Consider the following 27,048-nt stretch of genomic DNA (forward strand, 5'->3'; position numbering starts at 1 on the left):
CACAGGTGGAAAGAGGCCCAGGCTGCATTTGCCTCTGGCCCTCTGCCTCTCTATTCAGCTTAGATCCCTGGTTCATCCTTCCAGCTACCACTCTTCCTGACAACTTAGACCTTGAGGCCCTGTGCCCATCTATCCAAATGGGCTTAGCCAGACCCCATGAGGGTCAAGCCAGAGTCCGTGCCCATGTGCTTCAGGGCTGTGGGGCTGCGGGGAAATCCTGTGGGTGGATGGCTGGGATGGCACAGCAGCGGCTCGTCTGCAGCCCTGCAGCCTCCACCGGCCCCAGGCCTGCCCTGAGTCGCAAGTGGGCATGGAGGAGGCCTACTCTCAACTTTCCCCACCTCCCCGAGGTCTCTCCTCTCTCCTCTGCAGGGCCCCCTCCCCTCTTCTCAGAAGACGAATGAACTCATCTCTGACTTCTCAGAGAGCACAGAAGCCAGCAGTTGGATGCACTCCACCTCTTCTCTAAACAACCCGGCCTTCCTCCTCATGCTCTCCTCCTTCCCTCCCAAGGGAAGGGGTGTCCTTTTCCAGATGAGGCTCAGCCCCTCCCCCCAACACCTGGGCTCAGATCCCGGCCTCAACCTCCTCCATCCACCAGCCCCTACTACTAAACACCCCATGACCACTCACTCACTTCCCCTCCTCTAGCCATGCTTTATCGACGCCACGTTTCTGGAAATTGAAACAGTCCTTGCCATGGGAGAGGGGTGGGAGCAGCTTTTACGTTTTACTTTGAACCTCTTCCTTCCCCATCTCCTTCCCTTCCCTTTCCCTCTCCTCCCTTCAATCTGACCTTGCTTGTCCTTGCCCAAAACTGTCAGTGCCCTTTAGATGTCCTGGGGATGAAGTCAAAACTATAAGGTGACTCCTGATGCTCTACAGGCCCCATCCCCACAGCACACTCTTCTGCCTGGAACTTGCTAGAGCCCTAGCAAGGGCTGACCTTTCATCCTCTAGCTCCCACGGAGAGGCACCTTTCTCAAGGTGGAAGGCTCCATCTCCCACACCAAGCTAGGCAGGCTCTCTCTGTTCCCTGGCCAGCTATAGAAATCCTCAGCAAGCTCTCACACTTGCAATCTCTTTTTCACCTAAATCTCCTCCAAAACCATAGCCCTGGAGGGCAGCCCAGGGCCAGAACAGTGCCTGGCTCAGAGCAGACACACAGAAACTTCGGCTTAGAAATAGCATCTGGGCACTGCACCAAAGCTGGAAACACTTTCAACCAGGAGAGATAATGGCCTCATTTCAAAAGAAAAGGAGGCCACCCCTCCCCCACCCCAAGGGGAGTTCACCAGGTCAGTGTGCGGGCTGCTCAGCCTGGCATGCCCCAGGCAGGACAGGGACACAGCAGCCCAAACTCCACTGCCATTGCCCACTCCCAGCCAGAGGCAGGAAGGAGCAGCCCCAGGACTTGACCCCCAGGAACCCACCCCACAGGCTCTCCACTCGGCCTCCTCCCCGCGGCCAGAGCGCCCTGGTCCTGGAGGTGAGCAGCGCAAAGCACACGAGCAGCCAGAGAAGAAAGGAGACAAGGAGTCCAGACCACGCCCTCCTCCCTTCAGAGACCTTAGGCATTTTCAGCCATCGAGGACCAGGGTCCTGCTTTCTTTTCCAATTTTACTCTGGGGAAATGGCAAACTAGGCCTCTCACTGATTTCCTCAGAAGTTATGTTTTACTCACATTAAAAAAAAATCAGATGGAACCACAGCGGATTACCCCACAAAGGCAGTTCCATGGGGAGCCCAGCCCAGCCCAGCCTAGCCCAGCTGAACCCAAGCTCTAAAGGCCCTGAAAACAGCCATCTCCGTGTACAGACTGCCCCAGTCACCCACAGGGCACTCTGGGCCGGAAGCCTCTTCCCATTTTCTCCACCACACAAGCTCCGGAAACCTGTGAGATGACCGCAGCGAAGACCACTGGCCAGCACTCTGCACAGCTGCTCCTGTCTGCAGGAGGAGGTCACAGCCCTGACTCTGACGAGGCTATTTCCATGGCTCCTGAGCACAAAGAAGGCCAGGAAAGGGGGGTTCCACCACAGTCCTGCCCTACAGGCCCGATGGCCACTGGAGTGAGGGGGCTTAGGCCACATTCCACCCTAGCCTGATCTGGCCCAAGGATGTGTGAGGTCATGGTTAGACATGTGATCTGCAGGGGTTCTATCCCCAAGAGAGGATGAAAGCCATCTCCTCCACAAAGCATCAGAGGATGGAGACTCAGGACAAGACAACACCCGTGACACTTAAGAAGTCTGGACGGAAGGCAGGTCAGGCAGCAGGAGGAGGCGCTGGCGTGTGTGGGAGACGAGCACTCACACAAGCTGGCTTCCGGCACGGCCAGCAGGTGTCAGCACACTCGGGGCTGCTCCCTCAGAGAGGCGGCACTGTGGGCAGGGTGGGGCACAGGAGGCTCAGCTTCCGCAGCCGCGGTCCCAAAACCCTACAACGGCAAAAACTGGACTAGGCTGAGATTCATCTGTACAATTCCCGCCCCCCACTCTGTAAATATTCACAGGTCACAAAACTGCCTCTGGATAGTAAACCTAAATGGAGAAGACACCAATTAACTGAGGTCTGATGCTCCAATGGAAACAGTAGTAAGACACGATGAAGTGTGTCCAAAATCAGTACGTAAGCGTCAGAGTGCACAGTGCTCACCAAAACCTGGTGGGAAGGACAGGAACTCCCTCTCTCCTGAAGACAAGTGTATGGGGGGTGGTTCTGTGAGAGAGGGCGGTGAGAATTCAATCCCGCAGGACCCCCAACACCATTCCTTCCACCCCGTGACCCAGCGATGCCAAGGGTAAAACCCCAGGACAGTAGCAGGGACAGAAAGACAGAGCCGGTTAGAATCACATATTTTCAAAAGCTTCCATCAGTAAGTCCCCTCAGAGAAACCGGAGCCACAGGTAATGCTGGCTGAGTGCAGCTGGGAGCCCAGTGGGCCAGGGATCTGCCTGGGCCATGCTGGTGTGGGCCTCGGCCAGGTGGTTGTGGGATGCCCACCCCACACCCAGGCCAGTGCCTGACACCCCCACATCCTGCCTCCGGCCTTCCAGGGCATTCACTGTGTGTCGAGTCCTCACTCTGCTGAGAATCCCACTTTCCACCTGGGTTTCTCGTCAACTCAGGGTTAAATGCCTGTCCCCTGGGAGACAAGACAGAAGACCCACTGGAATACTCTTCACATACCACCCAAAATCTAGGTCATCAGCGACACACCTTTTATAATCTGGGACGTACCGCCAGGACCTCAGATCCTGGTGTGCTTCTGCCCTGAACCATCCACAGCTCACCATCTCCAGGGACGGGACAGGGTAGAAACAGATCTGATACCCCACTGCCTGATTAACACAGACCAGACACCGTTGCTTGGGGTAATTAACAGTTCTGAAACTGACCTATGACTCAATTTCAGTCTCACTCAAAACCCGAGAAGGCACACGGCACTTGCCGGCACGTCCTCTCTCCTGCGCCGCTTCCGGGGCGAGTCACTGAAGCCCACGGCTCGGCACTGCTAGGCGGCACAGAAGCATCTCCTTTTACTTCCCCCCGCCTTCAGATCAATTTAATCATCTGTGGAACAGAAGAGGAGCACCGCAGCCTAAATTATGGAAGTGAGATGCCTGCTCTTATTAAGTTTCAACTTTTGACCTCCACATTCAAACTGCAATACCAGCACAAGAAGAGAAATTATCAGTTATAATCTCATGTTTGTGGGGAAGAGTATGATTATAGAGGAATTTACAGGAAATCAAAAAGGCACTGCTTGAGAGAATGGAAAACAATAAAGCAGTCACCAACAGGAAATGAATGACACCCAAACAAAACGAGCAAGGAAGCTCGGGCAGCACTGGGAGAGGCTGCTCGCTGCCTCCCGTCAGACAGGCTCCGGGAGGCACCCGAGCCCCCACCCCCCCCCCACCCCCCCCCCCCCCCCCCACCCCCCCCCCACCCCCGCCCAGGGGCTAAGCCGGGGCCGGGCTGCATGTCGGCGGCAGGAGGCACAGCACACCCCCCATGCCCTGGCCTCACACAAGACCCACTCCGGGGGCTCTGAGCACCCCTGCAGGCCCAGTGGCCATGAGTGAACGGAGAGAGGCTGACACTCAGGGGGGCCCCGCCCTGGGGTGGCCCTCAGAGCTGGGAAGGGCAGCATAAGACCCCAGAATCATCAGGCTGGCTCACCTCCCAGCTTTTTCTTGGGCGAATCCCTCAGTAATCAGAGTGCCTCCCTCATAACACACATAAAGTATCTCTTTAAAGAGGGTGATGTGTGTCAAGCGCTTGGCAGAGTACCTGGCACACAATGTCTCAAAAGGTGACAGCCATTGCACTGACCAGCTCAGGTGTGTCAGCACTGGCGCTCTCACCGAATTCCTCAGCCGTCCACCAAGGGAGAGCACTCCTACTTTGTAGGGGAGGACACTGAGGCTTGGTGCTACAGACTGAGCGTATTTGGACGTGGGATCTTCACAGATGGAGAGGCTGGGGCTCAACCAAGTTCAGTGCCGTTCCCAGGGGAGTGGGCTGGGGTTAGAATTGAGATTTGCCCGAGGGGTGGTTTATCCATTACGCCAGGCAGCTTCTCTCCGTGGGCCTAGAGACAGGTGATGGTAGAAGCATTCAGGACCCATGGCCCCAAAGAGGCAGCAGTGAGTTGTCACTTAAGGGTATGGAGGAGCCCCTCCCTCCTGCAGATGGGGGACCTGCCACCACCCCACCCAGACTCCTTCTCACAGCGACCAGAGGAGGGCCACTGGGGCTCCCACTGAGAATGCTGCCGTCACTGCGATGCCAGAACCCACGCTATTAAAGCACACCCCTGAGGCAGGAAGGACAGTGTGACATTTCTAAAATAGTTCTGCTGCCATCAAATGCCAAATAAGTCCTTTCTGCTGCTGGCTTTAATAAAGTTGGGAAGCGTTCTTACGAATGCTGAATCCACTTCCAATCCTTGGAAATGTCATTAGAATTAAAGCGTGCCTGCTCTAAAGTGACAAACTAATGACACGTCCCTTCGGAGATGCTGGAGCGCACAGTTTAGCTCCCATCTATAAGCGTCCGACTCTAAGCAGCCACAAGGGAGTGCCATGTGTGGAGTGTAAGTGGACTCAGTCCGTTCCTGAGTATCCAGGATTTATTCTTCTGTCAGCGGGGGCTAGAGATAGGCCAGGCACGTGTTACTTTATAGAAATAAGAGGCGGCCATGTGCTGGAAGGACACAGGCCCCACCCTCACAGAGTGGGGCTGCGATGGGCCCTGGGCCAGAGCTGCTGACCAGCTCGGCTGGCGGGCCTGCCCTGCAGCTCCCCGGGGGGTCGGTACCAACGCCTGCCCATAGCCCCCAGATCTTCACCTCCTGCCCAGACTCTCTCCCATGGGCACCTGACTCAAAATCAACACACGCCAGACAAGTCCTTGATCTGCCCTCCCAGCCATCCCCATCTTTTGTCCCCAGCTGTTCAGGACAAAAGCCCAGACTCACTTTGAACTTCACCCTTCACTCAGCTGTCGAATGCTCCTCTCAGGAGTGTTTGCCCTGACTGACACTTTATGTCTTGACTCCATCATACCACATTCCATTGCCACCTAGGCCCTGCAACAGCCTCCTACCTGGCAGCCTGTTCGCACCCTCACCCTACAATTGAGTCTCAGTCTAAAGCTAAAATGATTTTTTAGAATGCAAACCTGATCCTATCCTTGCCCTGCTTAACTCTTTCAAAGGTCTCTTTTGGTTCCCATTACTCTCAAGACCAAGTCTAAGTTGCCACCATAGCCAACCCATCCCCTGCCCAAGTCTCCCATCACCCACCAGAGCCACTTCCCCAGTGTGTGGCTCCATGCTGTCCGCACAAGGCCATTAACCTTTCCCCTGTCTCCAGCCATTGAACAAGTGGTCCCTCAGACTGTACTGTTCTCTCCTCCTCCTCTGCTCCATGCTCTCCCCAACCTCACCAGCCAACTCCTACTCGTTCTTTAGGTCACTGTTCCCAAATTCCAAGACTAGGTGAGCAAGCTGTCCCAGCTACATGGAGAAATGCAACCATATGGCCTTAGATCAGACATGAGGAGTCTGCACACCTCCCTGTCAGGTGATGACGTGGCGAAGGCCCTGCCTTACCTCTCCCCTATGTTCATGGTAAGTGCACCCATATAACAAAGAAAAGCATTTTGGTGCTATTAAAGAGCAACTCAATGACTCGGTAGAAAACTCAATGATTAGGATGGCACACCGTAGTTGGAGGGTCACTCCCAGGGCCCACAGAGGCAACACCAAACCCGAGAAAGCTTGTCTTGCTTTGACCAACCAGAAACTGGGTATGCTGCAGGCAGGGGCTGCCCACATCAAGGGAAGAAAGTAGGCAACATAAAAACATGTATAACAGGATGCCAACGACTCAAGACACATGTACGGCATGAGGAAAACATGTTTACCTTTGGATAATAGGATTACATATGATATTTATTTTTACTCTTCTCACTGTCTACTTCAACTACATAAGGTTGGCTTATTTATAGTAGGAGCTTTAAAAGAGTAACAATAAATGAAAAGAGAAGAGAAGTTTAATTGACATTCAAATGATTCATGTCCTTTCAAAAAAACCCCAACCAACTGACAAACAAAAACAGCGAAGACGGGGTAAGAGAAGAGGCTCTGGGAACTGGCATGTCTGACGGGCGCTCTGCGTTGGAGCACGCAGGCACAGCAGGGTCTGTCACCTTCCTGCGCTGAGCACAAGAACAGCCAATGTAGCCACAGGCTGTACTTACCATTCCACAATCTCCGGATGAAGAATGGCGTTGTTAACATTGAACCTATAGAGAAAAAACAAATCAAGCTCATTAGTTCAATGATCTGTCATCTCCCAGCAAGAAATACCTCATTGAAGACATATACACCATGACCAAGAAGGGACCATAAAATTTAATGTAGTGACCTGCTGGCCCTGAGAAGGCCTGCTGCTTATTCTCGTAGCAGACAAGGTAGCCCAGGCCATGTCCTCTAAGTGCAGCCAGTTGTGGAGCCAGCCGCCATCTTCCTCCTTGCTAGGCCGAGAGTTTAGCTTCTTCCACCAAGTATGGCAACATACGCATAATGGGAGTCTCAGAAGAAAAGGAGAAAGGAGCAGAAGAACATCTGAAAAAATAATGACCTAAAACTATGCCAATTTAATAAAAAAAATTAATCTACAAATAAAGCTAAATGAACTCCCAGTAAGATAAAATGAAAGAGATCCACACCTAGACACATCATAATCAAACTGTCGAAAGACAGAGAATCTTGAAAGTAGCAAGAGAAAAGCAATTGGTCACATACAGAGAATCCTCAGTAAGACTGAAGGCTGCTTTCTTATCAAAAACTACAGAGGCCAGAAGGCAGCGGGATGACATATGCAAAGTGCTGAAAGAAAAACACTGTCAACAAAGATTATACGTTCAGCAAAGCTGTGCTTCAGAAATGAAACAAATTAAAACAGTCTCAGATGAACAAAAACCAAGAGAATTCATTGCTAGGAGACCTATCCCATGAGGAATACTAAAGGAAACCTTTCAAACTGCAATGAAAAAACACTAGAGAATAATTCAAATCAACATGAAGGAAAAAGAACACTGGTAAAGGTAGTGACATGAGCAGGTATAAAAGACAGTGTAAGTGTATTTTTTGGTTATGATACCTTTTTCTCCTAACTTAAAATACAACTACATAAAGCAGCAATTGTAAATCTGTGTTTACAAACACAAAATATACACACAATTGATCTGTGTGCAATAACAGCATAAAGGGGAAGGACAATGGAGCTATATAGAGGCCAAGTTTTGTATACTGTTGAAATTAAGCTGAGTTAAAACAAAGTAGATTTTTAACTTCTTGTCAAGATAGTAGTGTAGGCAGACATGGTCTGCTTCCTTGTATAACCACATCAAAATTACAATTGAAATACAGAACAACCATCACTCAGAACCGTCAGAAATCAAGTTAAGGAGGGAAAATAGAGACAACTGTACTTGAACAACAATATTTAAAAAAAGGAGAAAAAAATAAAATCTTTAAAAATGTAAAACAAAATGAAATAAAGTTGAATGGAAGTCTGACAAGTTCGGAAATAAACCACATCCATCCAGACTGGCAGGAGTAGTGCAGACACAGAACAGGCTGGTCCCTCATCCATGTGTGCTAGATGAAAATTTGGAAGGGATATCTTGGGAGCAAAGAGTCTCAGGCCCCCTAGCCCAGGGTACCAGCGCTAGGAAGGTATGTCCCCATAACTTCTGGCTGCAAAAACCAGCGGGGGTTGAGTCAGTGGGAGAAACTTCTGGAGCCACAAGCAGTTCTTATAGAACCCACACAGGGACTCACCTACTCAGACTGATTCCTTCTGAGCTCCAGCACTGGGGTAGCAGACTGGAAGGCACTAGTGGTATACAGAAAGAAACTAAAGTGTCTGGAATCAAGGTGAGCAGAGGCCATTGTCCCTTTTCTAAATCCTTGCCTGACAGAGCCATTAGGTTGGTCCCATATCTGAGACTCCATCAACCTGGCTAACACTGTTTGGCCCACCTTGGAGATCCCCAGAGGCTCTGCTCCACCCCACTTACAGGCCCACCCAAGCTGCTCTTCCACATGAATCTGGTTTGGCTTATGCTTCACAACTTCCTAAATCTTCTCAAACTTGCAACAGCTGGCCTCAGTAAGCCCCAGGCCTGGCACTACCAGCAACCAGCCTAGATTCATGGCATGGCTTCACCTGGGAATCTCCAAGCCCAGCACAAGTAGCATCCATCTCAGATTGCTTTATAGCTCAGGCAGTGTGGCCCCAGGTAAAGCACAGGTGGAGGCTGACCTTGGCCTGTACCACCCAAGAAACCCCAGGGCCAACACACCCAGTGGACAGCTACAGACCACTTTGGAGAACCACCACTCTACTGTTGCACAGCTGATCCTCCAGAGGATGGAGGTGGGTGGTCAATGGTCATAGCCAGTCTTTGCAGCTGACTGACCTGGGTAAATTCCTCCCATTGACCTGCCAATAGCAACCAAGGCTCAACTATAAGAGAAGGGTATACTTAACTCACACAAAGGGTGCACCTCAAGTATCCAGCTTGGGTGATAGGGGAGGCTGTGCCACTGGACCCTACAGGACACCTACTACAGTAGGCCATACTACCAAGCCACGGAGTCAAAGCAGCTCTACTTAATACATAAGAACAAACACAGGGAGGCTGCCAAAATGAGGAGACAACGAAACATAGCCCAGATGAAAGAACACAACACAACTCCAGAGAAAGAGCTAAATGAAATGGAGATAAGCAATCTATCACATACAGAGTTCAAAACACTGGTTATGAGGATGCCCAAGGAACTTAGTGAGGTCCTCAGCAGCATAAAAAAGGTCCAGTCAGAAACAAAGTCTACAATATGTGAAATAAAGAATAATTTACAGGGAAACAACAGTAGAGTGGATGAAGCCAAGAATCAGATTAAGGATTTGGAACATAATGAAGTAAAAACCAAACAATTAGAACAACAAGAAGAAAAAAGAATCCAAAAAAAAATGGAGAATGTAAGTAGTCTCTGCAACAACTTCAAGAGGTCCAACATTTGCATCATAGGGGTGCCAGAAGGAGAAGAGAAAGAGGAAGAAATTGGAAATCCTTTTGAAAAAATAATGAAAGAAAACTTCTCTAATTTGGTGAAGGAAATAGACATGGTCCAGGAAGCACAAAGAGTCCTGGTTATAATGGGTGCAAAGAGGCCCACTCCAAGACACACCATAATTAAAACACCGAAGTTTAAAGATAAAGAGAGAATCTTAAAAGCTGCAAGAGAAAAGCAGTTAGTTACCTACAGGAGTGTTTCCATAAGACTGTCAGCTGATTTTTCAAAAGAAACTTTGCAGGCTAGATAGGGCTGGCAAGAAATATTCAAAGTCATGAAAAGCAGGGACCTATAGCCCAGATTGCTTTATGTAGCAAAGCTATCATTTAGAACCGAACGGCAGATATAGAGATTCCCAGGCAAGAAAAAAACTAAAGGAGTTCATCATCACCAAACCATTATTATATGAAATGTTAAAGGTAATTATATGAAAATAAGATAAAAACTATGAATAATTAAATAGCAATAAAAAACTATCAACTATCAACAATCGAATCTAAAAAACAAACTAAGCAAACAAGAACAGAGACAGAATCATGGATATGGAGCATTTTGATGGTTGCCAGATGGGAAGTGGCTAAGGAGGAATAAGTGAAGACGTGAAGGGATTAAGAAGTACAAATACGTAGTTACAGAATAGGCATGGGGATGTAAAGTACAGTATAGGAAATGGAGAAGCCAAAGATTTATACACATGACCCATGATATGAACAATGGTGTGGAGACTGCTGGACGGAATGGTGGTACCAGGTGGAGGGGGGCAAAGGGAGAAAAATTGGGACAACTGTAATAGCATAATCAATAAAATATAATTTTTAAAAAAGTTATACATATCTATTTGGAAAATTTAGAAAATAAAGGTATAAAAGAACAAGGGAAAAACTCAAGATAATTACCTAGACTAATGTAAGTGTTCTCAGCCATTTTAAAGTAGGCTAGGCTAAGCTATGATGCTCAGAAGGTTAGGTGTATTAGATGCATGTTCAACTTAACAATATTTCCAACTTAACAATGGACTTATTGCGATATAACCCCCTTGTAAGCCAAGTTGCATCTTGCAAACAGAAACCAAAAAGGAGCTCAGATAGCTCTACTACCATCAGCCACAATAAGCCCAAGACCAAAAGTTTAGGAAATACAATAAAAGAACATTTTATTTTGATAAAAAGGTAAATTCATGAAGTATATATAATCATTACAAATGTATATGTGCCCAACAACATCACCCCAAGATATAAAAATCAAAACCTGACAGAACTAAAGGGGAAATGGACAATTTAACAACAGTTGGAGACTATAATACTTTTCGATAATGAATAGAACAACTAGAAGGAAGATCAACAAGGAAACAAAAGACTTAAACATTATAAACCAATTAGACCTAACAGTCTTTACCCAATAGCATAATCCTTTTTCCCAAGGGCACATGGAACAGTTTCCAGAATAGGTCACATGTTAGGCCATAAAATAACTTCCAACAAATTTAAAAGATCTGGAATCATGCTGAGTATGTCTTTCAACTACACTGCAGTGAAATTAGAAATCAGTAACAGAAGGAAATTTCACAAGTATGTGGGAATTAAATTATACACTCCCAAATATGGACCAATAAATAGGTCAGTGAAGAAATCACAAGGGAAACTAAAAATACTATGAAACAAATGGAAACAAAAACACAACATACCAAAATATATAGGATGTAGCTAAAGCAGTGGTTGGAGGGAAATTTATAGCTGTAAATGGCTACATTGAAAAGGAAGAAAGTTACCTGAAATCAATGACCTGGTCTTCTACCTTAAGAAACTAGAGAAGAGCAAACTAAACACAAAGGAAGACAAAAGAACAAAATAATAAAGATTAGAGCAGAAATATGTGAAATAGAGAAGAGAAAAACAAGAGAGAAAATCAAAAGTTGGTTCTTTGCAAAGATCAACAAAACTGAAAGTCTTAGCTTGTCTGTCCAAGAAACAAAGAGAAGGCTCAGATTATGGAAACCGGGAATAAAAGAAGGGACACCACTACTGACTTAACAGAAACCAAAGGACTATGAGGGCATATAACAAACAGTTGCATGGCAATGAATTGAACAACTGAAATAAAAGGACAAATTCCTAAAGCCACAAACTACCAAGACTGATGCAGAAGAAATTAGAAATCTAAATAGAACTATAAAAAAATAAAGAGATTGAATTAGTAATCAAAACACTTACAAAGAAAAGTCTAGGATCAAATGCCTTCACTAGTGAATTCTACCAAACATTTAAAGAAGAGTTAACACCAATTCTTCATAAACTCTTACAAAAACTAGAAGAGAAAGAAACACTTTCAACTCATTCTATGAGGTCAGCAGTACCCTTATACCAAAACCAGACAAAAACAGCACAAGAAAACCATAGATGAAAATCCCTTAAAAACACGGACACAAAAACATCTTCAACAAAATCACAGCAAACAGAATCCACCGACAGTAAAATGGATGTACACTATGATCAAGTGGGACTTATCCCAGGAACATAAGGTTATTTCAACACACGAAAATAATCAATGTAATCAATATTAATAGATTATGGGACAAAACCACATAGATGTAGAAAAAGCATCTTACAAAACCCAACACCTTTTCATGATTTAAAAAACTCAATAAACTGTAAAGAGAAGGGAACTTCCTCACCCGATAAAGTGCAGCTATAAAAATCCCACAGCGAACATCAGACTTGACGGTCAAAGATGAAAGCCTTTCCCCTGAGATGAGGAACAGCGCACAGACGTGCTCTCCCTCTGTTTCTACTCAGCATTGTACGGGGGATTCTAGCTGGGTCGACCAGGCAAGGAAGCAAAAGAAAGGGCACTGACTCTCTCTGTACATGACATGACCTTGTGGATAGAAAATCTAAGCAGTCCACACACACACAAACCCCACAAAAAGCACATATTAGTGCTAGGAAACAAGTTCAGTAAGTTCACAAGATATATGATCAGCATATAAAAATCAGTTATGTTTCCATATACTAGCAATAAATAGTCTGGAAATGAAATTAAGAAAACAATTCCATTTATAATGGCATCAAAAAAATAAAATACGTAGGAATAACTTTTAACAAAAGAAGTTTAAGACTCAAACACTAAAAATTATAAAACACCATTCAAAAATAATAAAGACGGTCTAAATAAATAGAAAAAGATCCCATGTTTGTGGATTGGAGGAATTAATTTTGTTATGATGACAATACTCCCCAAATTGATCTGCAGGTTTAATGCAACTTCAGCACAGTGGGCTTCTTTACAAAAATTGAAAAGCTGATCCTAAAATTTATGTGTAAATTCAAGGGGTCCCAAATAGCCAAAACAATCTTGAAAAAGAAAAAGAAAATTAGAGGATTGACATTCTCTGACTTAAAAACTTACCATAAAGCTAGGTAATAAAGACAGTGTGATACTGGCACACACACACACACACACACACACACACATATGTATATATATATATGTTATATATAAAATATGTTATATATATAATTTAGAATCTAAAAACAAACATAAATTTATAGGCAATTGATTTTTCTTACTGTGGTAAAATACATATACACATAAAATGCACCAGTCAAGCTATTTCTAAATTTTATTTTTCAATTACAGTTTACAAGTAATATTATTTTGTATTAGTTTCAGGGGTACAGCATGGTTAGACAGTCATCTGCTCTGCAAAGTGTTCAGCCCAATATTTCTGACAGCCACCTGGAACCATATGCCGTCACTACGACATCACTGATTACTCCCCTAGGCTGTACTTCCAGCTATTTTTAAGTGTGCAGTTCAGTGGCACTAAGTACATTCACACTGTTGTGCAACCATCACCACCATCCATCTCCAGCACTTTCTCAGCATTCCAGACCGAAACTCTGTCCCCATCAAACAAAATTCCCCACCCCTTGTTTGCCCCAGCTGCTGGTAGCCACTGTTCTATTTTATGTCTCTATGAACTTGGCTGTTTCATGTCAGTGGAATTATGCAATATTTGCCCTTGGTCAATTGATTTTTGACAAGGGTGCCAAGAAAATGCAATAGGGAAAAGGTCATCATTTCAACAGATGGTGCTGGAAAAACTGGATGTTCACACAGAACAGAACGAAATTGACCCCTACCTCACACTATATATGGAAATTAGCTCTAACCAGACCAAAGACCTGAATGTAAGAGCTAAAACTATGCAGTTCTGGGAAGAAAGAGGCAATAGTTTCTTAGATAATGACACCTGAAGCACGAACAACTGAGGGAAAACAGGTACACTAGATTCATCAAAATGAAAAACTCTTGTGTATCACAGGATACTTCAAGAAAGTGAAAAGGCAACATACAAAATGGAAGCAATTTTTCACAAATTATATGGTGTAGTATCCAGAATATAAACAGAACTCTTACAATACAACAATAAAATTACAACAGAAAAATTGTTGCCCATTAAAAATGGGCAAAGGAACTGAATAAACATTCCTCTAAAGGAGATCAAACAAATGGCAAACAAACACATGGAAAGATGTTCATCATCAGCTACCAAGGAAATACAAATAAAAACCATAATGAGATACTACTTCACAGCCACTTACATGCTGCAATAAAAAAGACAGATAATAACAAGTGTTGGTGAGGATGTGAAGAAATTCAAACCTTCAGACATCACTGGAGGGAATGTAAGTTGGTATAGTCACCATGGAAACTAGTTTGACAATTCTTCAAAAAGTTTAACACAGGGTTACCACGAGACTCAGAATTCCACACCTAAGTATATACACAGGGAACTGAATGTATATCCAATATATATTAATGTACACAAAGACTGGCACATCAGTGCCCGTGGCAGCACTACTCTTCACAGCTAAAAGGTGGAAGCAGACAAGTGTCCAACAACTGATAAACATTCAAGTGCAATGTGGTGTGTATCTACCAACTGGGGTATTCTGCAGCCATAAAAATGAGAAAAACTGTTTCATGCTTCAACGTAGATGGATGAACTTTGAAAACATGCTAAATGAAAGAAACCAGACATGAAAGGCCACATATTACGTGATTTCATTTATATCAAATGCTAGAATAGGCAAATCCATGGAGATAGAAAGTAGATTAGTGGTTGCTAGGGGAATGGGGAATGACTTCCTAATGGGTATAGAGTTTCTTTTGGGATGATGAATATATTCTAAAATTGACTGTGATGCTAACTGAACAAATCTATAAACATACAGAAGCTGTTTAATTGTGCACCTTATATTCTCGTAAAGCTGTTTTTAAAACTTACTGAATTATGCACATAAGGAACCTTATTGTATGTAAATTTTACTTCAATAAAGTCCATTTATAAAGTTGACAGAATGAGAGAAGAAATAAACCCACAAAGTTTGAGATTTGCTCATAGCTCTGTGGTGATAGAATAAGCAGATAAATCAGAAAAGATGCAGAAGATATAAACAATTAGGATTAATCAACCTGACTTAATTGACATATATAGAGCACTACAGCCCCCAACTACACAATACATGCTCTCTTCAAGCACCCAAGGAAATTTATCTTAATGATCATATGCTGGAAGTTTTAACAAATTTCAAAGTGATGAATATACAGAAAATGTTCACTGATTACAGTAGAATTACCATATTTTGACATGTATAATGAGCACTTGTTTGCCCAAATCTTTGAGGGAAAAATAAGGATGCACGTTATACATGGGTAGTACTAATTCCATATCTATGTTTTTAATGACTTTATTTATACTTATGCATTAAGTGTAACTCTAGAAAGCAATAAGGGTATCCGTATGCAAACTACCCTGGAATATGATAATCGGTTCTGTTTCTAAATAAAATAAATAAATAATTGAATTTAAAAACTAAAATGAAAGATTTTTTTCCCTGAAAGTTTAGGCCAAAAATGTGGGTGTACATTATACACAGCAAAATATCAAAATCAGTAACAGAAAGAATATAAATCCCAAATTTGTTTGGAAATTAAGATTTCTAGCCACTGTTCAGAGAAGAAATAATGGAATTAGAAAATAAAAATGTAAAATACAACCACTGAAATGCAGCTAAAACAGTGCTTAGAGGAAAAATGCATAGCTCCAAACACAGAGGAAAAGAACATTGAGAACAAGGTGTAAGCTCCATCAGAAGTATGTCTTTTCCTTCTTTCTCAAGAAGCCAAAGAATAAATGAACATAAAGAAATTCAAAAGAAATTAAAAAGAGCAGAAATCAATAAAATAAAAAGCAAACATCCGAGAACCGCCAGAAAATCAAACTGTATGGAAGTCTGACAACCAAGGAGTTAAAGAAGAAATATTCATTATTTCGTTCAGACCGGGAGAAGGGGCAGAGACGGGCAGCAGGGCAGAGAGGACTCCCAGTGAGGCAGTGGCTGGAGGACCAGGGTGGGCAAGGTAGCAGCTCACGGACCAGGTGAGGTGTTGGGCTGGTGGAGCAGACAGTCCCACATTTGCATGCAGCTAAACCAGGAGGAAGAACTAGGAAGCGAGACAGACCTTGAAACCCAGGGTTCCAGCGTGGGGAAATAAAGCCTCAAAATATCAGACTAAAAAAAATCTGTGGAGGTTGCAGTGTCAGGAGAAACTCCCAGTCTCACAGGAGAGTTCACTGGAGAGACCCACGGGGTCCTAAAATGTATACAAACCCACCCACCCAGGAATCAGCACCAGAAAGGCACAATTTGTTTATGGGTGGCAGAGGAGGTAACTGAAAACCAGCAGAGAGCGGAGCAAGTAGCACTGTTCCTTCTCAGACCCCTCCCCCCTATGCAGCGCCACAATGCAGCAACCTGGGTTGCCCCACCCAGGCAAATACCTAAGGCTCCACCCCTCATACTGTAACAAGTGTGCCAAGACAAAGAAATATGGCCCAAATGAAAGAACAGATCAAAGCTCCAGAAAAAAATACAACTAAGTGATGAACAGATAGACAATCTATCTGATGCACAGTTCAAAACACTGGTAATCAGGATGCTCACAGAAATGGTTGAGTATGGTTGAAAAAGAGAGGAAAAAGTGAAGGTTATAAAAAGTGAAATAAAGGAAAATGTACAGGGAACATAGTGAAGGGAAGGAAACCAGGACTCAAATAAATGGTTTGGACCAGAAAGAAGAAATAAACATTCAACCAGAACAGAATGAAGAAATAAGAATTCAAAAATACGTGGAGAGGCTTAGGAACCTCCAGGATATCTTTAAATGTTCCAACATCCAAATCATAGGGGTGCCAGAAGGAGAAGGGGAAGAGCAAGAAATTGAAAACTTATCTGAACAAATAATGAAGGAGAACTTCCCCAATCTGGCAAAGGAAATAGACTTCCAGGAAGCCCAGGAAGCTCAGAGAGTCCCAAAGAAGTTGGACCCAAGGAAGCACACACCAAAGCACATCATAATTATATTACCCAAGATTAAAAATAAGGAGAGAATCTTAAAAGCAGCAAGAAAAAAGGGGAGAGGTACCTACAAAGGAGTGTGCATAAGACTATCAGCTGATTTCTCAAAAGAAATCTTGCAGGTGAGAAGGGGCTGGAAGTCATGAAAGGCAAGGACCTACATCCAAGATTACTCTCTCCAGCAAGCTATCATTTAAGATCAAAGGACAGTTAAAGTGCTTCTCAGATAAGGTCAAGTTAAAGGAGTTCATCATCACCAATCCCTTAATATATGAAATGTTAAAAAGAGCCTTATCTAAGAAAAAGAAGGTGATAAAAACTATGAACAGTAAAATGACAACAAACTCACAACTATCAACAACTGAACCTAAAACAAAAACAAACTAAGCAAACAATTAGAACAGGAACATATTCACAGAAATGGAAATCACATGGAGGATTATCAATGGGGAGGGGACAATGGGGGAAAGGTATAGGGAATAAGAAGCATAAATGGTAGGTACAAAATAGACAGGGGGAGGTTAAGAATAGCATAGGAAATGTGGAAGCTAAAGAACTTATATGTATGATCCATGGACATGAACTAAGGGGGGGTGTGGGTAGGAGGGGTGGTTCAAGGTAGAGGGGAATAAAGGGGAGAAATGGAACAACTATAATAGCATAATAAAATATATTTAAAAAAATAAATATCTCTATTTTTCATTAAAAAAGCAAACACAATAAAGATAAATCTATAAAACCAAAAGTTGCTCTTTGATAGGATGAACATAATTGAAAAGGGGCCACCAGAATATAAATGAAAGGGTCAGACTGGGGCGCATTCCTGACACTCTGTGTCAGCTGTAATCTGCAGCTCAAGCTGTCAGTGAGGCAGCTGGGGAAGTGCCACACGGCCCAGCACAGAGGACAGGACTCAGCAGAGAAAGCCGGGTAAGCCCTCAGCCCTCTGCACCCTCAGTCCTGTGACATCTTGGGTCAGGATATCACACACAGGGCACGCAGGCCTGTGACCAACCAGGGACTGTCCACAGCCTCATTACTGGGACTTGAAAATGGCTGTCTACCGCCACAGCTGTGAGCTGGCACACCCACCCCCAGCTGAGCCTGACGAGGACGGTCAGCGACAGGGAGAAAAGAGAGAAAGAAGGGGGCATGGGCGGGCAGATGGCCAAAGCTTTGGGATTCCTAACTACATAAATAAGCCTACTTAATTCAAAGTCAACCAAAATGTTGCAGAATCAAAGCCCTCCTTGTGCAATATCAAAGAGACTGCAGACGGCTGACACGGTTCGGCATGAAGAACAGAGCAGCAGATGACATAAATCAAGACGACAACACAGACTCTGCCTCCCGTTTTGCCAAATGTCACTTTGACATTAGGAAAAGCAATGGCTTATCTCCTCAACAGCCAAAGGCACCAGTAAAATCTCACTTCACGAAATGTGTGTGTGTGTACACATACGCACCCACAAACCCCCAGCAGCAAAGTGACCCAGCACACAAACACACACACACAGATAATGTGAACACAAACACAACAGGCAAGATGAACTCATACACAGGCAGTACACACTCAGCAAGGGGGAGCATGCAGACACAAAGATGTGTGTACAACAGATACACTCAGACACACGGATGCACATAGATGTATACTCACAGTCACAGGCAGACACATACATGCACACAGACTTGGGCACACAAGCTTAAGAGACATGCAGACACACTCACACACACACACACCAGACAGGTATACACAGACTAACACACACAGATCCATACCCAAATATACACACATACAGAAACACATACACTCACACAAATGCACGCTCAGACACAAACACCTGCAGACACACACAGCAGAGTCCGAAAGACGCTCCCTGCAGTGTTGACAGACCTCAACTCAGGGCTATGAAACTCCGGCATTCCTTGTTTCTGCTGCTGTGCTAGTTCCCATTTTCTATGACGAGCATGTAATTGTGTAAAAACGATAGCAAACAACAAGTGCCTGAGAGTGGGGGGTGTCCTAGAAGCACAAGGTACTTCCCTGGTGGGCTCCACCTGCGGACTGGGTGCTGCAGGGTTGAAGTAGCACGGACGCAGCCACCGCTGCCCTGGCCCCTGCAGCTGTAACCCAAAGAGCAGGCCCTGGGACACCCCCCCTCACCCCTCCTAGGGGCTGAGGCAGGGTCCTGTCCCTTTGGGACCCATCCCCTCACGGAGAGTCTGTGGGCCTTGCTGAGAAGCCCAATCCTAAATACGAACTTGATACATAAGTTAGCAGTAATCCGAAAGCCGAGGTCCCCACGCCACAGACTAGCATTTTGCCATAATTGTCAGGTTTTAATAATGTCCCTCTCCTTTCTGGGTTTTAAAATTCACATCTTTGAATATTAATATTCCTGCGTTAACAACCCCCAAATTTAGCAATTTCATTTTTAACTGCTTATTTAAATGGAATTAATTTGTAACCAATGGTCTTCAAATATGCAAGGCAATTTAAGTAAATGCCAAAAGATAAAAAATAGGTATATTCTGAATAAGCAGCTGATGCCAAATACCGACCACATTCCCGTGAGACAACAGCAGGAAACAGCTCTGTGTAACTCCTCGCCCCGTCCCACCGGGCCCCTGGGCACGAAGTCTGCCTGGTTTGGAGGGGCTCCGTGCCGGGGAGGTGCCCCCATTAAGCTGCACAAACTCGATGGATGAGAGACCTCGGCTCAGGCCACCTGGGCACCCACAGACCACCTTCTTCCTGACACAGCCAGCACCTCTCTCTCAGGAAAAGCTGCTCCGAAGCCCACCTCCCCAGATACTAACAAAGACCGCCCCCCCCACCCAGCTCACTTTGCCCCCAGGCTGCAGCAGCCAACTGCTCCAGGCCCCCACCGGGTGAAGTCAACGGGAGGAAGCCTGGGGCCCTCCTGGCTACAGAGCAGACCCCCACCCCTGCTCCTCCCAGCCCCCCATCCCTGGACCTGCCGGCCATGCTCTCACCAGGCCCTGACCATGAGTGCCTGACCCCATCCTCTGGCCAGAGCCCACAGAGAGGCCTGCTCCTTGTACCTCTTCTGGGGACTGTCCCTGCTCCAATCCAGCCACATGGGAGCCACAGCCTGGGCCAGACCCCAAACTCGGGCTGAGGCCTGTACACTGCCCCCACCATCTCCCTTCACCCCTGATTTCCCAGGGAGGACAAGGCCACACCCGTTGAGTCCAGGGAGCCCAGGCCAGGGGGAGAGCCCAGTGTGTGTCTGCCATCCCCACCCCAACTCTGGCTCTGTTCCCTCTGCCCCTAGTCCTCTACCAACCCTGCTGCTGCAAGGCTGGCCACGCTCCCTGCTGCAGGCACCAGGCCCTGATGTGGGAGGGCAGAGGAAAGTCGGAGGTCTCCCAGGACCAAACCCCCAGCCCCACCAAGGCCGAGCCCAAGAGTGACAGAGCCAAGGCAGTCAGCCCTGAGAAGCTACATTCAAAGGTCACAGGCTGCTCACCCAGCAGGACCAGGTCCCAGAGGGTCTGGCACGAGTAGACAGGCGAGGTCACTGTTCTACCCCAATTCCCTCCTCTCCCCAGGCCAAGGGATGAAGGTAGCCTGGGGTGGCTCATCAGCACAAACTGAGGGGCCAAACCTGAACTTCTGCTCAAGCAGGTCAGTCAAGGATCCAAGATGGAAGGTGTTGCAGAGAAGTTCAAGAGGGCCCTGACCAGTGTGGCTCAGTTGGTTGGAGTGACCTCTCACAAACCCAAAGGTGTAGCAGGTTCGATTCCCAGTCAGGACACATGGCTAGGTTGTGGTTTCAGTCCCCAGGTGGGGCATGTGTGAGAGGCAACCAACTGATTTTTCTCACATCAGTTGGTTCTCACCCTCTGTCTCTCCCTCCCTTCCCTTCTCTCTAAAAAATCAATAAGCATGACCTCAGGTGAGGTTAAAAAAATTTTCAAAAGGGCCAAACCCCAAAATTACCAAAAATTCCAGGAAAAACACACTTCATTAGGGCAGTGAGAAGTGACCTGTGATAAAAGCAGTTGAGCAGCAGAAAGTAGGACGACAGCAAGATTCATCTTGCTTAGGAGACAGGCTATTATTATCCCCACCAAACAGCTGGAGCTGCTCACGGCAATCAGGTGAGCAAGTCGCTGAGGCACAGTGGCCCTCAAGGACAAGGGCCTCCCCCACCTGGCACAGAGGCAGGATGCTGGCAGCTGGTGTGTGTGGAAGGCACTGGCAGGCAGCTGGGGCCGGGGTCTGTGCCCATGGTGTGTGGAGTGGGGGCGAAGCTATACTGCCACAGTGGGGTGGGGGGCCCAGAGGGAGGCACAGAGCACTAGCCCCTGGAGGACAGGAGGGGAGGAGCACCATAAGCAGGCCACGGGACCCTAAAGCACAGAGATACACAGGAGGGATCTCACATACAATACATCAGCCAAGTCTGAAAACCAAGCCCCACATGTCGGTGTGGGAAAGAATCCTGGCTCAGCAATGAGGGGCTGGGGAACACCCCAAGTCGAACCCTCTGGACCAGAGCCTGGGTTGGAGAGGGGCCAGCCCAGAGCTTGGGGAGGATGCACAAGGGCAGTTCCTGGTTCTCTAAACTGCCTCCCAAGTGCTGACCAAGTAGGTGGGGGGTTAACAAGCACAGGACCTTCCGGGCCCTCGGCAGGGGCCCAAAGACTCAGGGAGCAGCAGGAAACAGAGGTTGGGATCATGGCAAGACTACTCCCGGAGGGTGGGGATGGATAACCATGTTGATGTCTCTGGGCCCCCCAACCCTACCTCTCTCCAAGAAACTTCAGGGAGCAGCTAGTAGCACTCTGCTCTCAGGGGCTACACCCTGAGCTCCCCAAGAACCAGGACTGCCACACCACCACCAGACCTGTTCCTGGGGTGCTGAGCAGGCATTCTCTGCAGCAGACACCTCTGGAGGTGGCATCCCACAGCCTTGAAGCCCCCCACAGCTCACTGGCTCCAGGAGTCTTGTAATCAGCCATCCTCCTGGGTCTACCTGGCCCACTGCACAAACAGGGAGACTGAGGCTCCGAGGGGCAGCGGCTGGAGAGGGGTCTGCTTGCGAGCACCTGTTTACTGAGCACCGGCTCTACGCCAGGCTCCAGAGGAGAAGGACCTCATTTCACTCCAGTGACAAGTCTGAGCACACTGCCCTTGGGGGCTCCAAGGCTTGGAGGGCGATTTCTACTACGGTCACAGAGCTGGCCAGCAAGGGTGCCATCAGGGCTCCCTCCTCCTAGCTGAGGGCCCTCCCCTCAAAGCAGAGAACAAAGCAGAGGCTGGAAGGGCTGGCCCATGAACCACGGGGCCACTGCACGGTGTTGGTGGAGGCACCTGGCAGTGCGGGGTGACCACAGGAGGCCTGGCCTAAGCCAGTTGGCAGCGGGTTACACGCCCCCCCCAAAACACACACTCTCCAAGGGTCGAGGGAAAGCAGGCAGGTCCATGGCCAGCATTTCAATGAGCTGGGCTAATTGCTGGCAGAGGGGGAGGCAGGGCCGCTCTGGGAAAACTCCCAAGAGGATGCGGAGATTTGAGCGATGAGGAGAAGCAAACCTGACACCCGCTCCCCCTGCCCCATTGCTCTTATCATGGTGAGAGTGATACATATTTATGAGCTCATAATCCTTCCTAATCACCCCTACATCACACATATACACAAACTCCTGTGGCTTAGGCTCATACATAATTATAAGGCAGTTCCTCTGTCACTGCCTCGGTCCACCAAAGGACAAAGGACGAGAGAGGATGCAATGGTGCAGAGTAAGTGTGGTGGGGGAGGGGCTGTGATCAAGGTACAGGAGGCAGCTGGGAGCTGTCCAGCCCAGCAGCCCGGAGGAGCAGGTGCGTCCTCCCGCTCACAGCCCAGCTTACTGGCTATAGCCTTGGGCTAGCATCACGGACTTCGGGACCAACCAGCCCCAGCCCAGACACACATCCTCCAGGATACACAGCGTGAGTGTGGCAAGGAGGGCGAGGGGCTGAACTCTGTGTGCCTGAAACCCGCCCTCCTGCCTGGAGAGACCTAGCAAGGGAAACAGGGCTTGGGGGGGCTAGGCCTGGAGCTGGACTGAGGAGTGAGGGCAGGTAAGGGGGTCTAGGGCAGCGTAGGCACAAGGGAGGTTGTGAGCAGGGATGAGGGGTTTGGAGGCTGGGAGTGAGGAAAGGGGGTTGATAAGAACAAAGACCATGGAGCCCAGAGCAGGTCTGAGAACCACAGCATAGGTGGGGGCCTGCCCATGCATACACAGCGGTCAGGGCTCCCTATGCACCCAGCGGGCCTGCGCTTTTGTTATGGAGCTCCAAACAGAAGTGGCTCCTGTTCCTCAAAGTAAAGGTTGAAGTGAATTTAGGCAAATTATTTTTCTGAGCATTTCCTCAAAGCACCCAGTCTGGCCCTCTTTGGGCATCCTCCTATTTGTGTATTTCTAGGCTGTAGACTGGCAAAGGCCTGCTGGTGAAGATGTGAGCTGTGGAGAGTGGAGAAAGGCAGTTCCCGGGCCCCGAGACTCACTTGCTGATGCCCTCGAAGGAGGCCTCCCTGCAGACACTGCCGCTGTCGGTGTTGACGCCGCGCTGGGGAGAGAAAGGGAGCGTGAGGGCACAGACGCGCACACAGGGCTGCATGGCATCCCCACAGCCTGCACTGGAGAGCCTGCCTCCCCAGCCAGGCTCAGAACTGGGGAAGAACCTGGAGCCACCACCCCACCTGGCAAAGCCATTCCTCCCTGAGTAATGCCAGGCCAGGCCCCAACACAAGGGCAGGCCCTCCTTTCTGCTGCATCTTGAAAAGCAGAGAACAAGTCATCCTCTATCAGAGCACGTTGCAGACACCGGGTCAGCTGCTCAGGCAGGGAGGGGGGGTGGGGCTGGGCAAGAAGAGCTGGGCCACGCCACGGCCACCACCGATCCAGTCTCCCAGGCTAGCGCCATCCCGTGCACATGCATACACACACACTCTCCACTGGCTGTCCTGAAGGGCTCTGTCAAACCCAGCCCTTCTGGAGACACCGTGTTACATTTCTCTCCTTTCCCCAGTTGTGAGGAGACTCCAGATGGAACTTGGGCAGGAGCAAAGACAAAAAAAAGATAAAGATCTAGAGAAAAGTGTGCCACCCCAGCGAGGGAAGGCATTTTAAACACCCACTTCTTTCCCAGAAACTGCAGGTCAGCATCTAATGGGCGCCCCCAACAAAACACACTGGGCCATCGGTGACCACAGTCACCTCACACAGCCTTCCTTCTCAGCCGTCAGAACAGTAGAGCAGGAAAAAGAGACCACGTGAAGTGCTAACAAAAATAACCAGGAGAAACGGTTTCGGTGAAGATCAGTTAATGCAGGAGAGAAGGGTCACTTTGGGAGGAAAGAAGGGTTTCACACTCCTCGCGCCTGAAGCTCCCCAAGGGCAAAGAAGTACAAAAAAGTACCTTCTTTTCTGTGTCCTTCCCCGGCCCAGGAGCCCCCACGGGTGCGAGGGTGCCAGGGGTCCCTGTGCAGCCCGCCGGGCCCCAGGCCATGGCAGCCATCAGTCATTCTGAGCCCGTGTTCCAAACCTGATGGAGCACTGCCCACACCCTCACCGGCAGATGCTGAGGGTGTGTGTTTCAAATTCAATTAACCATGGAGGAGACATAGGATGGAAGCAAATTGATATTCTACATCCACAAGTCCCACAAGCTCAGCCTGACACAAACACATCCTCCGGCCGGGTTTTAGCCCTTGGAGCAGGTGTGGTGTCTTGCCCACAGCGGCTTCAGGGCAGGGCATCCCAGGGAGACCGGGAATCAAGGACGCGGTCCTGGACACGCCCAGCCTTCCAGACTGACAAGGTGTTACTACTTATCACAAACGACCTTCCTGCTGGTTTCTCAACCCTCCCCGACAGCTCTGACCTCTGCAGAGGTCGGAGGCTCCCTAAAGCCCCTCCCCATACCCAAACACCCAGGTCCCCGGGCACCTGTCACTTACCAAAGTGAGGAGGACAGAGGGGCTCTGCGCGGTCAGGACAGTGGCGATCTGAAAGGCCAGAAAGGAAAATCCACGTTAGGGCATCCACGGGAAGCCGGAGGAGACGATGCACAATGCCACCATCACTCAATAGTGACAACTCACGTTTACTGAGCGGAGCCTTAAAACAGGCGGTGCTGATGGGGTCCCCATCCAGCAGGTGAGGAAACTGAGGCTGACAGAGAGCAAGGGACTTCTGAAAGCCACACAGCTACCAAGGGGCAGCGAGGAGTTCAGATGCAAGTGGGCACACTTCTCCACATGCTGCCCTGCCCCGGGACCCCAGACCTGCCCACCCTCTGAGGCCAGCACCTCTGCTCACCCGACAAGTCCCTCCTGAGAGACCCGTTATGACAACCTCTTAGGCATTGGCCCCACCAGCCTCCCATCCCAGGGCAGACACTTTCCTCCCTGCACCCCCCCCCGCACCCCCCCCCCACCGCTACTCCGCTAGACCCTGGGATGTTAGCCATCCTCAACTCCCTCCCTCCCCGCTGCCCTTCCCCCAGCCTGCATCATCCCAGCTCTCCACCCTTCCACCACAGCCTGCTCCGGCCTCACGCCCCTGTGCACTGCTTGCTTCCTACCCCAGCCGAGTGAATGAGCGCAGCACGCAAACTCATCGCTCCGTGCCAGAGCTCGGGCTCTTGCCGAAGCCTACGGTGCCTTCTCCCCATCTTCACCACTTCATCAGTTCGTACTCTGGACTGAGGCCCCTCACCCCACACCCACAGGTTCATCCACTCCCTCCTCTACAGCCCCACGGACGGACACCATTTCACTGGCCAAGTGCCCGTCATGCTGCATTTAGCCATGCCACCTGTAACTCAAGGTGCAGCCACCGTGGTGGAGCACCTGCTTCCTCTCCCAGCCCCTCAGTCTGCTCTGTGTCTTGGCCCCTGCAGCCCCTACTGTACATGAGCCCCCAGGGCAGAGAAGAGTCTCCTCTCTGTAGCCCTTGCCGCTGCCCACACACCCACCCTAAACTCCTTAGCACCCTGACACAGGGCGCGAGTGAGAAGGATCTGTTGTTTGTTGATTTTACAGCTTTAGGGAGCTGCTGCTGACATATTCTCCACTGCACATATTTAAAGTGCACGTTTTGATAGTTTTGACATGTGTATACATATGCGTTTTAATACTGAGAGGCTCACAGAGAAAACCTGGAAGATACTGGAAACTGGAAACCATAAAAAGATAAAACACACCTACAGTCTCCTCCCCAGAGACCTTTAATATCTGCACATAAAAATAGAGATCCGTAATGACATTTGGATCGTGCAAAGTTACAGATCTCACTTATTCCCAGTCACTAAATATTCTTCACACCCACGATGCCCACCAGTCACCACCACCACGGACGGGGGCGTCCGATGAGCCCGTTTCGGCCTGTGCCGGGCACTGCAGACGTCACCTCGCTCGACCACCCACGAGGCTGGTGCCGCAAACACCCAGACCTCGCAAGTGAGAGAGGCTCGTGGGTTCGATCAGCTGCTGGGTTTGCAGTCAAACGAGAGCAGGGCCCAGAGGTGAACCTGTGGCTGTGTGATACTCTCTTATCAGACGTACCCTCAGTTATGCATTCCTCTGTTGGACACAAATTATTTCTTAGGATTAATGACTATAAATAATGCCCTGGTGAAGATCCTTCTACATAAGCCTTTATTTGCTTCAGATAAATTCCTTAAAGTTTTCATTTCCTTAGAGCAAACAGAGAAACCTGACCCAGTGAGACCGCTGGGTGGAGAGCCGTATGCTTTGCCGGGGCTCCTGAGGCTCATGGCCCTTCCAGACCAAACCGCCCACCCTCCCTCCCTCGGAGCCCCAGCCTCCACTCCCGGGCACCCCTCACTGACTCAGTGGTGGCTCCGGGAGCCACTAAGTCCCTCGGATTGTCTTGGCTGAGTCCCTGCTACTCCCCAGGCCCCCTGGGGGAGGGGGCGGC

General features: G+C 48.2%; 1 protein-coding gene across 1 annotated transcript in view; it reads right to left on the reverse strand.

The window, feature by feature from the left end:
* PEPD (peptidase D) overlaps positions 1-27,048 on the reverse strand; it is a 117,687-nt gene that overhangs the window by 65,913 nt on the left and 24,726 nt on the right. Inside the window, exons 5-7 of the mRNA XM_045846964.1 lie at positions 25,065-25,112; positions 23,610-23,671; positions 6,775-6,819 (exon numbers count right to left, since the gene is read on the reverse strand). Of these exons, the coding sequence (XP_045702920.1) occupies positions 6,775-6,819; positions 23,610-23,671; positions 25,065-25,112 (155 nt within the window). The remainder of the gene's footprint in view (positions 1-6,774; positions 6,820-23,609; positions 23,672-25,064; positions 25,113-27,048) is intronic.

This window comes from Phyllostomus hastatus, unplaced genomic scaffold (genome assembly GCF_019186645.2).
Source record: "Phyllostomus hastatus isolate PE091 unplaced genomic scaffold, TTU_PhHast_1.1 phas_contig_5, whole genome shotgun sequence".
Classification (NCBI taxonomy): domain Eukaryota; kingdom Metazoa; phylum Chordata; class Mammalia; order Chiroptera; family Phyllostomidae; genus Phyllostomus; species Phyllostomus hastatus.